Consider the following 16,759-nt stretch of genomic DNA (forward strand, 5'->3'; position numbering starts at 1 on the left):
TGGTTAAAATTGGCCATCGGGTTATTACAATGTTATTAGATTGGAAGTAGACAGCTAGACTGGCAGACACATGGAGTGGCAGACAGAGCAATTGCATATACCTTCTTTTTTTAGGAAGAGATGTTGAAGAACATCATACTAACACCCTCTTCCCTACTATCCCCTTCTTTCCTTGCTAATTCAGAAAGCTGCAATTTTTCCAATTGGGAGAATTTCAGTGAGGTCCAGAATCACTCATAAGATGGAGGAATTGTTCCAACAATGTCCCAGAAATGTTTCCTAATTTTAAAAAGAAATCAGGAACAAAATCTATCCAGTTCTAACTTGACTGGCTCAAACTGCGTTGTGATGAGTTGCTCAGCAAAGGAGCATGTCCATGAACCTCAGCCTTTTCTTACTCCTGCAAGCAGGATCTGCATAAAGGGAGTCATCTCCACATGTCACAAAGGTAATGAGCAACCAGGAGTCAGCACCAAAGCCAAGCAGACCTTGGGCTCTTGTTTATCTCCAACCAAATAAACTAGCATGGACATAAACACCTCCAGAGTTTATTTGGTGTGAGTGAGGGAAATCAAGGTAAAGTCCTTGGGCAGCAGCTTAGGTCAGGTGTGTGGTGAAGAGGTACTTGAAAAACTTGGCAACATATTTGGGAATTTACCTGGAAACTTGTGCAATCACTAACCCTTCACCTTCATATTTCCTTGGTCTGGGGAGATACTCATTTCATTGCATCTATGTAAACAGTCAACTACTCAAATCCCACCATTTCTTTTGGGGGGGATGGTTGCTGTATCTATCTACTGTAAATGTGATTTTTTAATAATACAGACAATTTTCTGTATTTTAAAACTTGGTTTTATTCAACTGGGGCAAACTAAGAAATCTCATCTTTTCTTCCTTACTGGGTACCATGAAATTTATCCATGGTTTACCTAGGACCCCCAGACTTGAGAGGTGGAATTTCAATTCCTGAGTTGCAGCAGTTCAAGAGCTAAGCTTATCTTTCAGCAGGGATTACCTGTCATTTCTACTATACTGTTCCTGACATGTGTTTCATAATGTTACAGATTAACTGTTTAAAGGGGGGAAAGCATGAAGAATAATGAAGAACAGCTATATAAGTCTCCTTTCTTCTCACCAGAATAAATCTATCTTGAATTTAGGAGGTGTGTAGATTAAAAGACTGCCTTGACAAGCTATCAACAACCTTACCACATCATATACCAAGACTGAACTTTAAATCTACCATTTTGGCTACCTTTGAAACTCACAGAGAAGCCCAGTCCTAACAAAATCTCCTAGTGGTTCACATCTGGGTTTTGTAATTGTCATCTGAAAACAGCTAGTGTTAGGAGTGGTAAGTGATTGGCCACCTCACTGGAATCCTATTACTCTAGTGCAGCTTTTTTCAGTAATTCAATAATATTGTATTTCTCCCAATATGAATCAAGACTGAAAAAAAGTTTCATGTTCAGCTCTTCAACTGTGTTTTCATAGTGAATTTGTTTTGGTTTTAAATATGTTCCTCTGCTCTTGCTTTTCCTCTCCTTCCCCATTTTATTTACTATACCCTAAGCACGGCTCTGATTTCTTCTCATCCTGCCATGATTACAGACAAAGTCCTCTGCCAGGGTATCAAAAATTGGTGGACAATTCCCCCAGGCTTATAAACTCACTGCTGTTTGCCTGTTGTCTTGAGGGAGATGAAAAGCAAACCCATGGGCTGCCAAGAATCACACCCAGGCAGAGATGCAGTACTGCGAGAGCTGGTCCCTGCTCAGCATACAGGAGACAGACATGACCCTGGGATGAGTTCATGGGGTCACACGCAGGCCCTGATGGAGACCCCTATCCCTTTGTGCCCTCATGGGGAACAGAGAAGGGATTAAACTGTAGGGCTGCATTACATTTGCATCAAGCTGAATGAACAGACCCCAGCCACAAATCACTCAGTATTTTAACAGGCCTTGGGAGGGTTTTCTTCCTCATTTTAACCCCTTATGGGAACTCAGAACCTGCAGAAGACAGCTGGTGGGCACTCCTTCAACCCGGGGAATTCCCCGACCCAGGGAATTACAGACCAGTCAGTCTCACCTCTGTGCCTGGCAAAATCTTGGAGCAGATTCTCCTGAAAGGCATGCTAAGGCACATGAAAATCAACAAGGTGCTTGGTGACAGCCAGCATGGCTTCACTACGGGGAAATCCTGCCTGACCAATTTGGTGGCCTTCTATGATGGGGCTACAGAACTGATGGACAGGGGTAGAGCAGTTGATGTCATCTACCTGCACTTGTGTAAAGCATTTGGCACTGTCCCACATGACATCCTTGTCTCTAAATTGGAGAGACATCAGTTTGATGGATGGACCACTCAATGGATAAAGAACTGGATGGATGGTCGCACACAAAGAGTTGTGGTCAATGTCCAGCTGCAGACCAGTAATGAGTGGTGTCCCTCAGGGACCGGTGTTGGGACCGGTCTTGTTTAACATCTTTGTCGCTGACATGGACAGTGGGATTGAGTGCGCCCTCAGCAAGTTTGCCGATGACACCAAGCTGTGTGGTTCGGTTGATACGCTGGAGGGAAGGAATGCCATCCAGAGGGACCTTGACACACTTGTAAGGTGGGCTGATGCCAACCTCATGAAGTTTAACCGTGCCAAGTGCAAGTCCTACACCTGGGTCGGGGCAATCGCAGGCACAGCTACAGGTTGGGCAGAGAAGAGATTCAGAGAAGCCCTATGGAGAAGGACTTGGGGGTGCTGGTCGATGAGAAAATGAACATGAGCCGGCAGTGTGCACGCGCAGCCCAGAAAGCCAACCGTATCCTGGGCTGCATCAAAAGGAGCGTGATCAGCAGGTTGAAGGAGGTGATCCTGCCCCTCTACTCTGCTCTTGTGAGACCTCACCTGGAGTATTGTGTGCAGTTCTGGTGTCCTCAACATAAAAAGGACATGGAACTGTTGAAACAAGTCCAGAGAAGGGCCATGAGGATGATCAGGGGACTGGAGCACCTCCCCTATGAAAATAGGCTGAGAAAGTTGGGGCTGTTCAGCCTGGAGAAGGCTGCATGGAGACCTCATAGCATCCTTCCAGTATCTGAAGGGGGCCTATAGGGATGCTGGGGAGGGACTCTTCATTAGGGACTGCAGTGACAGGACAAGGGGTAACAGGTTAAAACCTAAACAGGGAAGTTTAGATTGGATATAAGGAGGAAATTCTTTCCTGTTAGGGTGGTGAGGCACTGGAATAGGTTGCCCAGGGAAGTTGTGAATGCTCCATCCCTGGCGGTGTTCAAGACCAGGTTGGATGAGGCCTTGGGTGATATGGTTTAGTGTGAGGTGTCCCTGCCCACGGCAGGGGGGTTGGAACTAGATGATCTTAAGGTCCTTTCCAACCCTAACGATTCTATGATTCTATGATTCTACATGTGGCAGAAGGCTTTCTGGTGCAAACATGCTTTTTCCATGTCCCAGCCAGGGCTGAAGGGACAAGGACAACTGTTCCCTTAATTTCTCAGTCCTGGAGTCTCCACAACAGCTGCCCTCCAATGCACTCCTCACCCCCAGTGTTTCCCACTGCCTGCTCACCAAACTGTCCCAAATTTAGCACTAAGTCATTAACCAAGGAGGCCAGGGCCTGGTTGTCAGTTATGTCACAGGCAATGGACCATGAGCTCTGCAGAGGACCTGGTTACTTCACAGGTGTCAGATCATAAGCTATGCAGCTGCCACACCATCTGAGCTTACCCAAGTCCTTGCAAACTTCTTTCACATGTTTTTTAGGTTGCCACAGGAAGGGCCAAGGGGACAGGTTTTGAGTCACATCTGGCAAAGGAGAGCAAACATGTTTGTGTCCCTTTCTGAGTACTGGGATGGAGATACTTGCTGTATCTCCACCATTTATCCCTGTATTACTTTGCCTGCTCTGCCCCAATGGATGAAGAATGAATGACCTGTCATCTGGCAGAAAAAAAAACATGCTAATGTAGGGAGAGGCCACAGAGAAGAGGGTCACGGGAGCCTACAGCTTCTGCTGTAGGCCACTTTAGGCCACTGATTTCTAACCTTTAGCATTTCTTTTTTCTCCCTTTTTTTTCATCCTACTTCCACTTGGTCCTCTTCATGCTGAGGCAGGTGGCTGAGAGCTCCTCTGGGCTATGTGTCAGTGAAAGGCTCTTAGTTTAGCTATTGGGAGTAAAACTGCATAAAATGTAAATACAAACATCAGTCCTAACTGCAAATGTGGTCATATCACTGCCCAGCTTCAGCTCTGTTGAAAATCCCAGTGTAACTGGTCCCAGATTCGGGTTTTGAGCATAAACTGAGCCTTACACTGGACTCAGTGGAATTGCCTGTGCAAGTAAGCAGTGCTAGACAGGAGCTGGGTAGCTGACTCCAGAGGGTGACACACAGCTGGAGATTAGAGGTAGCATCAGCAATCTGTCCCTGGTTTATAGCTTGTATTTGAGTGCTCTCTAGTGGTCAGAGAAATTAATTCAGAGGCAAACACAGCTAATGCTCACCCTCCCTGAGCCAGGTTGGACGAGGCTTTGAGCAACCTGGTCTTGTGGAAGGTGTTCCTGCCCATGGCAGAGGGTTGAACTGTGTGACCTTTAAGGTCCCTTCCAACCCAAGCATTCTATGATTCTATGATTCTATGAAGTCACCCTCCCCTGCCTGCCTGTCTGGGTCTGTAATATCCACACACGTGCCTGGGAGCAAGGGGTTGGAAGGTGCTTCAGAGCAGAGTCTCCCCGATCTGTGACCCTGCAGGGCAGAGGTTTGATAAGGGAGCGGTGCGGGTGCTTTTATCCCACAAGGAGGCGATACACTCCTTGTGGGATAAGAGCACCCGGCAACATCCCAAGCCCTTCCCTATTATACTGCCCGTCAGTGCTTCTCCTTGTGCTGAAGGAAACCGCTGCAAGTGCCTGCGTGTGCAGTCGGCAGGTAGGAGAGCAGACAGATACTGTGGAAGGAGAGTAGAAACGAGGTTTGGAAATGTTGTGGTACCACATTGAACAGAAAGCGGAGTGTCAATTAGTGCAGGTTGTGAGCCAAGACAGCCACCAGTTGGGGTAGTCGTGGCCGAGTGGTTAAGGCGATGGACTAGAAATCCATTGGGGTCTCCCCGCGCAGGTTCGAATCCTGCCGACTACGATCTGAGCTGTCCTTTTCTCACCAGGACAAGCTCTTCCTCACGTTTTACACCGAGGCTGCCCGCCAGCAAACATCCGGCCGGGCGGCAGCTGCCAGCTCGAGGGAAAAGAGGCGGAACCCCTTGACAGCCGGAGACGGCCTCTCCTCTCGGAACGGCTCCTCTTCCCCGCGCCATGCAGCACAGCCCAGCGCCCGCCCTGCTAGTCACCACCAGGTACCAGGACGGGTCGGAGGAGGAGGGCAGCGACCCCACCGCCAGACTCAACCTCGCCTCAGCGGCTGCGGACGCTACCGCCGCGGGCCCGATCGCAGCGGCCTTCCCTTCATGGGGCACGGTCCGCGCAGCTGCTCCCACAGCGCCGTCCGGAGAGCGGAAGGGAAGGAAAGAAGAAGGAACAGACCCCCGGACGGCCGCTTAAGGGAGGTCAAGGGGCGGAGGCCGCTGAGGCGAGGTCAAGGTGGGCGGTGGGTTGCTGGTGCGGGATTTGCCCCTGGGACACTTCGGATATAGGCGGTTCCTCGAGTTTCCTGGCATTTTACAGCCGGGAGAGATCACTGGTGGCTGACGTGTCGTGTGTAACTACAGCCCTTTGGTCCCTTCCTCCTGTGGTAACTTAAGGGTCGTTCCCCTCCGCATTGTTTAACACTGCAGCGTGTGCTCCCACCCTCCAGAAACATCTCCTTGCCAGTGTTTTGAAGTGCGTCGGAAGGAATTAGAATTCATCCTGAAGCGCACACCAGCGTTTTTGAGACATCGGGGCTTGGAGCAACCTGGTCTAGTGGAAAGTCTCTGCCCATAGCAGGGGGGTTGGAACTGGATGAGCTTTAGGTCCCTTCCAACCCAAAACATTCTATGATTCTAGAATGTCGTTGGTACTTTTGGCTGACTCCCACCACCATGCCCTGAGCCCAAATCCTTATGTCCTCTAAGCCATAGGGAGCCTATCTGGCTTGAGTTTAGGTCATCAAAGGGGAAATAAGTTTATTGTTTTCTTGCCTTCTTGAAACCATGCCCTAGGTGGCTGTACAGGTGCTGTTTTCAGTTTCATTAAACTTTTAAAACCCGTATTTTCCTAGATGTGGTGAATGAACCCGCAAGAGAAATGCCTCAAGAAGAAAATGCTTGAGGCAATCTTTATAGGATAGAGATATCTATTTCTTTTTCTTTTTTACCCCCACAAGAAATTTGACCACATGAAAGCAGTTCCCTATCAGATGTGATGTAAGAAGCAGAAGTGTTGATTCAGCAAGGTCCTAACTCTCACACCTACTTCCTAGGACATAAGTAGGAGCTATTTCAATCACATTAACTTCAAAGCCATTATTTTAATCCTTAAATATTTGGCTGTATCAGGACCTGACTTTGGAGCAGTGGCCTTGAACCTTCAAAAGTATCTGACTTAACTCACATGCATGTTTTGTATGACTGACTTTATATTAATTTTAGCCTTGGACATGGAAATCTGAATGCCAGGATTTATTTTTCAGTCAATAGACTTTACCACTTCCAAATTGTCCCACTGATACTGGAATGCTTTCAGTGATAAAAGTGGATAGATATATGTGGGATTAAGGCTTTAGCAAGTGAGTTTTCTAACTTGTGAGATAAGATAGCTGTGTAATTGTGACCTTTTCACTTTGTAGGTACTGATTCTGGGAATAGGATTCCTTGTTGCTATGGAAATTTAAATAATCTGCATACTTGCAGTTAGGATATACAAGAAATTAAAATGTTTGCTAGCTAATTTGTATCTGATACTTTGTATTCACTTAATGAGTAAGATGGCTGTACAAGTTTTTTCTCCTTTTATTATGGCCTGGGTTGTCACGGTTTGTTCCCCTTTGGGCACAGGTTGCTGGAGCTGGGTGCTGCTGATAGGGCTAAGTTTATTGAGGCAGAAAGTGCAGAGTCTGCTCTCCTGGCCACACGGACACTGGAATAAAGTTTTTCTCTGCTCACAGCACTTACATCTCTTACTTTGCTTTCTTCCTTACAATGGCTACTTTTCCCCCCTCACTCATCCTGGCCTTTCAGCACAGAAAGCAGATTAAAGTATAAAGCCTGTATGTTATATGCAAATCAAAAGACAGGAATGAAAAACTGTGGCTCTTCCATGAACTGTGCATGTGCACACTGTTCATCTGACCTTTATATAGTTCCTGCTTCCTCTGTTCCATGCCAATCCTGCATGATCTGATTGTGCTAGCACAGGGTTACTGGTATGAATGGTCTCCTTGTAGTCAGTTGAAGTGGAAAGTTAATCACATGCCCAAGTCTTCCCTGAGCTGCCTGTATTGTAGTCAAAAGCTAAGAGTTACACAAGCTAGATTTAAATATGGAACAGAAGCAGTAAACCTATGTGTCCAGTTTAAACAATCAACTTACTCCTTTTGCTTCTTCTGTAAAGCTACTAGTGTAAAAATAGTTGTGTTTGATGTGAAAAATGCAGGAAAACAATATTTTCTTGGAATTTGTAGATGGTGCTTTCATTTGAATAACAATAACAGTATCAAATGAATTAAGACACTGGGACTGCTTATTTTGAAACTAAGACCTTACAGGAACTAGTGTGCGTTTTGGTATTACACTGTATCTGTCTCAGCCTCCCTGCTTTCTGTTAATTAAAAATTATTTTTATGTTTAAAAACCATACAATCCTGTTGTTGTGGAAGAAATAATAGGGGTGGGTTTCCTGGAAGAGATGATAATGAGAGTGATTACAGGCCTGAAGCAAACAAACAAAAATATAGCTGTTTCCCCTCCCTCTAACTGCTTTCCTTTACGGTCATTTTAGCTCTGACTTTTAAGTTTAAAAGAAAAACCCTGGGTGTAGAGAAGGGGCTCATTAACTTTATGACATTTTTAGACTCTTTGATGTAGCAGCTCTTACAGTGAAGTCATGTCATCTCAGAACATCTGTACATGGTTGGCATTTTAACCTAAGTAAGGCCACTCAGGAAGGATGGTTTACTGGTGTTTTTTTCTTTTATTTCCATCAAAGGTAAAAAGCAGCCTAATCTGTCACTGGCTGTGTTAGCAGAAGTAAGTCGCTTCTGAGTACCATCCAGTAGACCATTTTGCTGCAGTCATAGCTGCTGTCACAATTTCTGAGTGACTACTGAAGAGCATTCCTTTTGTTGCAGGTATATTCAAAAAACCACAGATCCAGCTATTTTACTGGCAGATGTCCTTCGAGTCTTCATTTTGGATGCCACTGAAGGAGACAACACTCCAGATAATGACTGTTACTTATGGGTTCGACAGACTGCTGTGTGAAAGCCAGACACCTCTGTATTTATACATAAACACCATTGACTCTGTGCTTAGAGCCCAGCAGTGTGTACCTGAGAACAAAATTTTGACTGGTACTGTAAAGTCATGTCTTTGACTGGCAGAAAAAAAATGGAATCAGAGCAAATAGGATCGTGTTTAGATACCTAGTATAAAATCCTGGCGATGGTACAGCTATTGTTAAAGCCCGAATGTATTAAACATGGCTTGCAAAGAGGATTGGGTACAAAATTTGGTCTGTGCCCTTGTTTGCTGCTCTCTGATCTATAGAGAACTCTCAAGATACTCTCTTTAAAAAGCTTTTTATTCAGTTTTGCATGGGAGATTCAGAGGTTAACTTCTTGGGAAAACTCAAGTTTCAAAAGAACTGGTCAAGTTTTGACATGAGGAGAAGAGTCTTTTGAAACTTTCTTTGAAACCAGATTGTTTAAACCTCTTTAAAGTGTATTTTAAGCACATATGCCTCATGTATCTTTAGGTGAAAGGGCATCTGTGCTAATGAATTTAAACTTCGTAAAGGCAGAGGCAAGAATTCCACATGACACCTCTGCAATCCATACGAAGTCCAGGGAAGATGGGATTTGACATTCCCAATACAGCTAAGGTTAAAAATAAAAAGCAGAAAAAACATTTAATGAAAAGATTTATTTTTTTTTTAACAGTCATGCTTTTAAAATGCTTTTAAAAAATGTTCACTCACATATAGGAAGGATGCAATTGGAGATGTGTTCAGTGTTTTTCGTGGTTTAAGCTCAGTACCACACAGCCCTCTTGCTCGCTCACTCCCCTCCTTCTTCCCCCACCCCCACTCCTGGAGGGATGGGGTGGAGAATTGAAAGAATGTAACTCCCACGGGTTGAGATAAGAGCAGTCCAGTAACTAAGGTATAACACAAACCACTGCTGCTACCACCAATAATAATAATGATAAGGGAAATAACAAGAGAATACAACCGCTCACCACCCGCCGACCGATACCCAGCCTGACCGAGCAGTGATCTAATCCTTCTGGGTAACTGCCCCCAGTTTATATAGTGGGCATGACGTGCTGTGGTATGGAATACCTCTTTGGTTAGTTTGGGTCAGGTGTCCTGTCTCTGCTTCCTCCCGGCTTCCCCTCCTCCCTGGCAGAGCATGAGACTTAGAAAGTCCTTGGTCAGACTAAACATTACTGAGCACCAACTAAAAACATCAGTGTTATCAGTGCTGTTCCCAGGCTGAAAGTGAAAAACACAGCACTGCACCAGCTACTATGAAGGAGAAAAATGACTGCCACTGTTGAACCCAGGACAGTGTTTTCAATGCTCTGGGTGATAAACTTCTTTTTGATTATGGCGGAGTGCTTGATAACAGCAACAGTGAATGTGCTTGGCATCAAAGTAACTTTGGGGAAAGGACCACTGACCAGTTTTGGCTTCCAGCCTATTGAAACAGCTGTTTATGTCATTAAATATACTGTTCTCTTGTGCCCTAATAGCAGCTGCTCAGTCTTACTCTTGATGTGTGAGCACTATAATATGATCCTGGCATTCCTGTTGCAAAAATGTCATAAATGATTCCTTGGGTGCGAATCCAGGGGGAAGACGATGCCACGGTCCTGTGGATCTGAAGCTGACAGGAGAAGAAAGTGTGTTGAATAAACTGCAGCAGCAGCTCCCTTGCTGCATATTCCTCCAAGAGGAGCATTGATGATTCTGACTGTTGACAGCTCTCAGAAGTTAACGTTGTGATCATTTGTCTACTTTAGCTGCTTATGAAAGGACAGGTGTTTTTGTTTCCAGTGGGATTTTCTGTGGGAAACCTGAGGTACTTTAGCTAGCATGCCCTTTCTGCTTGTTAGCAACAACCACTGTCCATCAGACAGTCAAAATGAGAAGGCAGCTTCAAGAGATCATGTATTACTTTAACTTGCTCAGTCCTGATAGGTGTTTGTTGAAATGGGAGGCTTTCCACTAACTTTCTTGAGCTTTGAACTAGATCCTGAGGGAGTCTTTGTGCCAATGCCTGAGCTCTGCTTTTATTTTCTTCCCTAGGCAAATTCAGAATACACACACGGGGCTGGATTTGTCAGTGCCAGAATACCAGGAAATCCGTGGGAAGATGATGTCTGGCCACGTAGAGTATCACATTGTCGTTGTTACCCGACTGTCTGCCTTCAAATCGGCAAAGCACAAGCCTGAAGATGTAGTTCAGTTTATGGTAAATGTTTAATCAGTGCTGTGTCAGTGATCACTTTCTTAATCAGCTTTGATTATTTTGGTCCTGATTTAGCAGATACTTTGTCATCACAGCCTCCCTAGATAAAGGTCCTTGATAGGACAACGCAGTCTGTACCATTACTGCAATAGCAGTATTATATTAATTGAACTCTTTATTCCAGGAGCTTGAAGCAACAATGACTGTTGTTGCCTTTAAAGCATTTTGCATTATGGGTCAACAAATAGAAACCAATTAACATTTTATAAGTCCCGCTACAAAATTAATTGATATATATATATCAGCAATAGGACTTGGTGCATAAACATGAAATAAATAATAATTTACTTAAGAATTTACTTGAGTGGAGAGAGAACCATGTGGGACAATAAGAGTAATTAACCTTACAGTAGGTTAGCCTTGATCTGTTAGCCTTGACATGGTTTTTAAAATCCTTACTAAGAGAGTTTTATCAGATAGTGACTGTATGAAACATTACTGAGTTGGATTGTATTTTCCACGATGCCTGCAAAGTTTCGAAATCATAGCACATGAGATTCATTTCACCTGTTTTAAGTCATCTATACCATGTGCATGTCCACTTATGCTGTCTTACCTGGGACTATATATTGAGTCAATGGGAAAAAGGTGCATTTAGAATTATGGAATAGTTAGGGTTGGAAAGGACCTTAAGATCATCTAGTTCCACCCCCCTGCCATGGGCAGGGACACCTTCCACTGAACCATGTCACCCAAGGCTCTGTCCATCCTGGCCTTGAACACCGCCAGGGATGGAGCATTCACGACTTCCTTGGGCAACCCATTCCAGTGCCTCACCACCCTTACAGTAAAGAACTTCTTCCTTATATCCAATCTAAACTTCCTCTGTTTAAGTTTTAACCTGTTACCCCTTGTCCTATCACTGCAGTCCCTAATGAAGAGTCCCTCCCCAGCATCCCTATAGGCCCCCTTTCAGATACTGGAAGGATACTATGAGGTCTCCACACAGCCTTCTCTTCTCCAGGCTGAACAGCCCCAACTTTCTCAGCCTGTCTTCATAGGGGAGGTGCTCCAGTCCCCTGATCATCCTCATGGCCCTCCTTTGGACATGTTACAACAGTTCCATGACCTTTTTATGTTGAGGACACCAGAACTGCACACAATACTCCAGGTGAGGTCTCACAAGAGCAGAGTAGAGGGGCAGGATCACCTCTTTCGACCTGCTGGTCACGCTCCTTTTGATGCAGCCCAGGATACGGTTGGCTTTCTGGGCTGCGCATGCACACTGCTGGCTCATGTTAAGTTTCTGATTGACCAACACCCCCAAGTCCTTCTCCACAGGGCTGCTCTGAATCTCTTCTCTGCCCAACCTGTAGCTGTGCCTGCGGTTGCTCTGACCCAGGTGTAGGACCTTGCACTTGGCACGGTTAAACTTCATGAGGTTGGCATCAGCCCACCTCTCAAGCGTGTCAGGGTCCCTCTGGATGGCATTCCTTCCCTCCAGCGTATCAACTGAACCACACAGCTTGGTGTCATCGGCAAACTTGCTGAGGGTGCACTCAATCCCACTGTCCATGTCAGTGACAAAGATGTTAAACAAGACCGGTCCCAACACCGACCCCTGAAGGGACACCACTCGTTACTGGTCTGCAGCTGGACATTGAGCCATTGACCACAGCTGTTTGTGTGCAGCCATCCATCCAGTTCTTTATCCATTGAGTGGTCCATCTATAAAACTTATGTCTCTCCAATTTAGAGACAAGGATGTCATGCGAGACAGTGTCGAATGCTTTACACAAGTGCAGGTAGATGATATCAACTGCTCTACCCCTGTCCATCAGTTCTGTAGCCCCATCATAGAAGGCCACCAAATTGGTCAGGCAGGATTTCCCCGTAGTGAAGCCATGCTGGCTGTCACCAAGCACCTTGCTGATTTTCATGTGCCTTAGCATGCCTTTCAGGAGAATCTGCTCCAGGATTTTGCCAGGCACAAAGGTGAAACTGACTGGTCTGTAATTCCCTGGGTCATCCATTTTCCCCTTCTTGAAAATGGGGGTTATATTTCCCTTTTTCCAGTTGTCGGGAACTTCACCTGACTGCCATGATTTTTCAAATATTATGGACAGTGGCTTATTTAGGGCACATTTCATTTGATCTGCTTTAATTGCTGAACCCTTCCCAAGAAAATGTGTTTCTCTGTCCCTTGACTACAAAGGAACTCTTAAGGCGGTGAACCCTGTTTCATGCTGTGAACATCTGCTCTTTTTGGATGTTTTGGGGATAAATGTAATGTCAAAGTGATGTGTGTGGTTGCCTGGTAGACTATTAGCCCTAGTGTAACTTACACTCTGTAGGAGATAGCTCATACATGGATATTTACACAGTCTGATTTGCAAATAAATCCGTATCTGTCAATGTTGTGAGGAGGTGCATGCCAAGGTGATCTCATGCATGGGTTGCACTCCTTATACTCTATGTAACATTATGGTAAAAGCAGCAGTCCTGGCATAATAGTCTGTTCTGTTCTTCCTCCTTGTCTGCTTGTCCTCACTCCTGCAGTGTTTCCTCTGTGCCAGGGTCATGTGGCTATTCTGTAACATCAGCTGAGGAGCTGGTCCTTGCTAAAAATGGATATTTGGGGGTGTCGTGGTTTAAACCCAGTCAGGTAATTCGTTCGCTCACTTCCCCCCCTTTCTTGCCCTCCCCCTGCTCTCGGAGGGACGGAGAGGAGAATCGAAAAGAATGCAACTCCCACGGGTTGAGATAAGAACAGTTTAGTAACTAAGGTATAACACAGATCACTACTGCTACCACCAATGATAATAATGATAAAGGAAATAACAAGGGAAGAGAATACATCATCTCACCACCAGCCGACCGATAACTCGCCCCCCCCAGCCCGACCAAGCTCCGACCGATACCTCCTCCAACCCCGCAGTCTCCCAGCCCTTCTGGCTAACTCCCAGTTACATCCTGGGCATGACGTGCTGTGGTATGGAATACCTCTTTGGTCAGTTTGGGTCAGGTGTCCTGTCTCTGCTTCCTCCTGGCTTCCCCTCCTCCCTGGCAGAGCATGAGGCTCACAAAGTCCTTGGCCAAACCTAAACATCACTATCAGCTCTGTTCCCAAGCTGAAAGTCAAAACACTGCACTGCACCAGCTACCAAGAAGGGGAAAAATGACTGCTACTGCTGAACCCAGGACAGGGGGTTTGTAATTTGCTACTAATTTACATCTGTTTCTCAAGCATGTGAGTTGCAGAGCCCCTCTGAGGTTTGTTTTAGTACAGGGGAAGGGCCAGACATGGGCAGGTAAGAGAAGGGGATGTGGAATCACTTGTTTTTGGCAGCAATGCCTGTTTATATTACACGATACTTCCATGCAGCTCTGTTCAAGAAAGAACCTGACTAAACCTGTGGTGTTAAACTTGGCTATTGTCATCTAACATTTTGCTCCACTTAAGAAAAAGTAGAGAAAAACAATTTGTTCATAAAGAAGAGAAACAAACTTCCTACTGTGGCCCCCTTCATGTTATGATTGTTCTTTCCCATATCTGCTCTCTCTAGGAGGATTTTCAGCACTTAGTTGCTCTTCTCAAGTGCAATGAACCTTTCTGATTTCTCCTTTGGTCAGCCCTCCTGATATTTCATTCTTCATGAAGAAAAGTGGTGTAGTTTGACTGGAACATCAGCTCCTCAGATACATTTCTTTTTCAGCTGACTAAGTCTGATACATCATCTAGTTTGGTGTGTGAGAGTAATTTAAAGCCATGAGCTGGGAGGTGGGAGGATGGATGCTTTGCATCGATTCATTCCCATGAATCTTCTCTGTGTGTTACTGGAAGGAACAGAGAGATTCACCTGTCCTGATTTATCTCTCTTAAGTTGTGTATTTTAATCTGGGTTTGTCCATGCTTTTATGGTCAGTGGGGAGATGGGGAATGAGGTGACTATCCTCTGGAAATGTCTCTCTGACTGCAAAGGGAAAGCATTCTGCATTGTAGACAGATGGTCCTGGGGGCTTCAACTCCAGCCTAAAATGCTTAAGGCTCAGTTGAGTTGCACACAACTCACTGTTTATATCACTGGAGGTTCCCTGGGATTTTCCACCTAGCCTTCAGAAGGTTGTGGGTCTGCCATCCATAGGTCCTGTGTCATATTTGCCTGCCCCACACAAGCCGTTTGGATACCCCAAAGCATCTCAGGTGGCACGAGATGCCTGACTGAAGGCAGAACAATCTGTTCCTTATGATTAGGTCTCTATTTGCTGTGGATTTCTAAGCACCCATCTCAGAAAGTGCAGTATTATTGAGAAGATGTAGCTGAGCATCTACGGTGTGGGGGAATCCACTTTCCATAACATATACAGCTGTTTCCATTTGAGAAACCCTAAATTGCTCTAAGTGCCTGCAAAGGGCTGGCAGATGTGATAAGAGGACATAAAGGTATTGTCACTGCCTTGGAACAGAGTGAGGTGAAGTAAGTATGCCATCCAAAGTACCAGTAGCTGCCTATGTTCAGGTGTGTTGAGTTTCAGTCACATCTTGGCAAAATGTAGTGACTGTATCTGGCTGTCATGAGAGTTGAGACACCTCCTCCATATATACAGTTGTCTTACCCTGGAGGCAAGTCCCAGACCTGTGGCTGCCAGGTGAGGTGGGTTGCACCTGTAGTGTCTTGTCTAGTGCTCTGTTCTGCTGGATGTTGTAACAGCACAAACAGGAAACACTGCATTTCCCTAGAGAGTTTGAAGGTGACTTGTAAGAGAACCAGATGGCTGGGGAATAGCAGAGAAGAATTATAGCAGAGTTATATTGAGCAGCAAACCTAACACATCAAATCTGTATCGCAAGGCGGAGTGGGATGAGACATCTGAAAAAGGAAACAGAAACAACTGTTTGCTGATTCTGCCTTGCCAAGTACAGGAGAGGGATGGGAGAGGGAGCTTTTTTTTTTTTTAATTCCTGTTTTTCTGTGTTTGAAATGATCAGATTTGAGAAGTTGGCAGGATCCAGTGTCACAGTGCTGAGATGACAGGTAGGTGAGAGAAGATGGATAGGCATGGTAGGATTCTCATTGTCTCTGGAGACGTTAATCCGATTTTGGCTACTTCAGGAGCCAGGTCTGTGTTTTATGACCCTTTGGCTTTCTTCCTTCTTCTTCCCCTCTTTTTGTGTCTGAAACACAATCTAAATGGTCTAGCTGTTCTTCCACCTCTTTCCAGTTGAAGTGACTGCGTTCTATATTGTCATTCCCTAGGTGGCAGCAACGAGCCTGGCTTTCAGTGCATTAGGCTGTGAGCAGCATTTATTGCTCAAATAGCTTCTCTGTATTCCCTGGGAAAAGACGGTGTGCAAGACAGGCACGTCCTCTAAACGAGCTATGATCTCTGGGCTGCGATTTAGATCATGTGGATTGAGATATGTTAAGGGCCTGTGACCAAAACCAGGTGAACATCAGATCTGACCTGTGAAGTTGCTGTGGGTCTAAACAATCCAGAGTTCCCTGTTCCCCAGCCTTAATGGGGCTATCAGTATCATAGCGTTTCTAATTGAAACGTTTGTGAAACAGTAACAGAAGAATTCACTTCTGTGATGACTTTCAGATCTAAATCCTTATAAACTGGAGGGATTTTTTTTAATAAAAAAAAAAAACATCTGTAGAACAGGGCAAATGGGTTGTAGAACTGCTTAACCTTGAGGTTCTATTTGGTAACTGAAGAAAATGTCAGTTGCATTTCTTTCAAAGGTCAGAATACTCTTGTCCTGTTGAAAGAGTGAAACTGATTTTATCTTCAGTAGTGCATCAGAAGTATTGCTGCAAAGGTGATAGTTAATTATTGCCTGTAGATCTGCCATTTTCTGGGAGAAGAAGAAAGGGTTTTGTTTTTCTTGAATTCATTTCTTCAAGCCACAGCTTACCTCTTTTATCATTTAACTTCTCTCTTCCAAGCCTTATTAAAAATCCACCCAGCCTATAGTGCCTTCTCTTTCTATCTGCTCCCAGTTTAATTGCTTCTTTTTTTTACATTAGTTGAGTTCTTTCTTTTTTCAAAGCTGAACAAATAACTACTGGTGCTTGACAGGCACAGCACATTTTTGGGAGGATTTTA

The 16,759-nt window shown here is 45.0% G+C and overlaps 1 protein-coding gene and 1 non-coding gene across 2 annotated transcripts in view; both read left to right on the plus strand.

Annotated features, from left to right (window-relative positions):
• Positions 1–5,079: 5,079 nt before the first annotated feature.
• Positions 5,080–5,161, plus strand: TRNAS-AGA (transfer RNA serine (anticodon AGA)). The gene has a single exon. It is a non-coding gene; the product is annotated as a tRNA-Ser (tRNA).
• A 46-nt stretch (positions 5,162–5,207) lies between these two features.
• HS1BP3 (HCLS1 binding protein 3) overlaps positions 5,208–16,759 on the plus strand; it is a 52,172-nt gene continuing 40,620 nt past the window's right edge. Inside the window, exons 1-2 of the mRNA XM_062618905.1 lie at positions 5,208–5,375; positions 10,486–10,651. Coding sequence (XP_062474889.1) covers positions 5,335–5,375; positions 10,486–10,651 — 207 coding nt within the window. The 5' untranslated portion in view covers positions 5,208–5,334. The remainder of the gene's footprint in view (positions 5,376–10,485; positions 10,652–16,759) is intronic.

This window comes from Pezoporus occidentalis, unplaced genomic scaffold (assembly GCF_034315485.1).
Source record: "Pezoporus occidentalis ecotype Australia unplaced genomic scaffold, CSIRO_AGI_Poc_V1 ctg206, whole genome shotgun sequence".
NCBI lineage: Eukaryota > Metazoa > Chordata > Aves > Psittaciformes > Psittacidae > Pezoporus > Pezoporus occidentalis.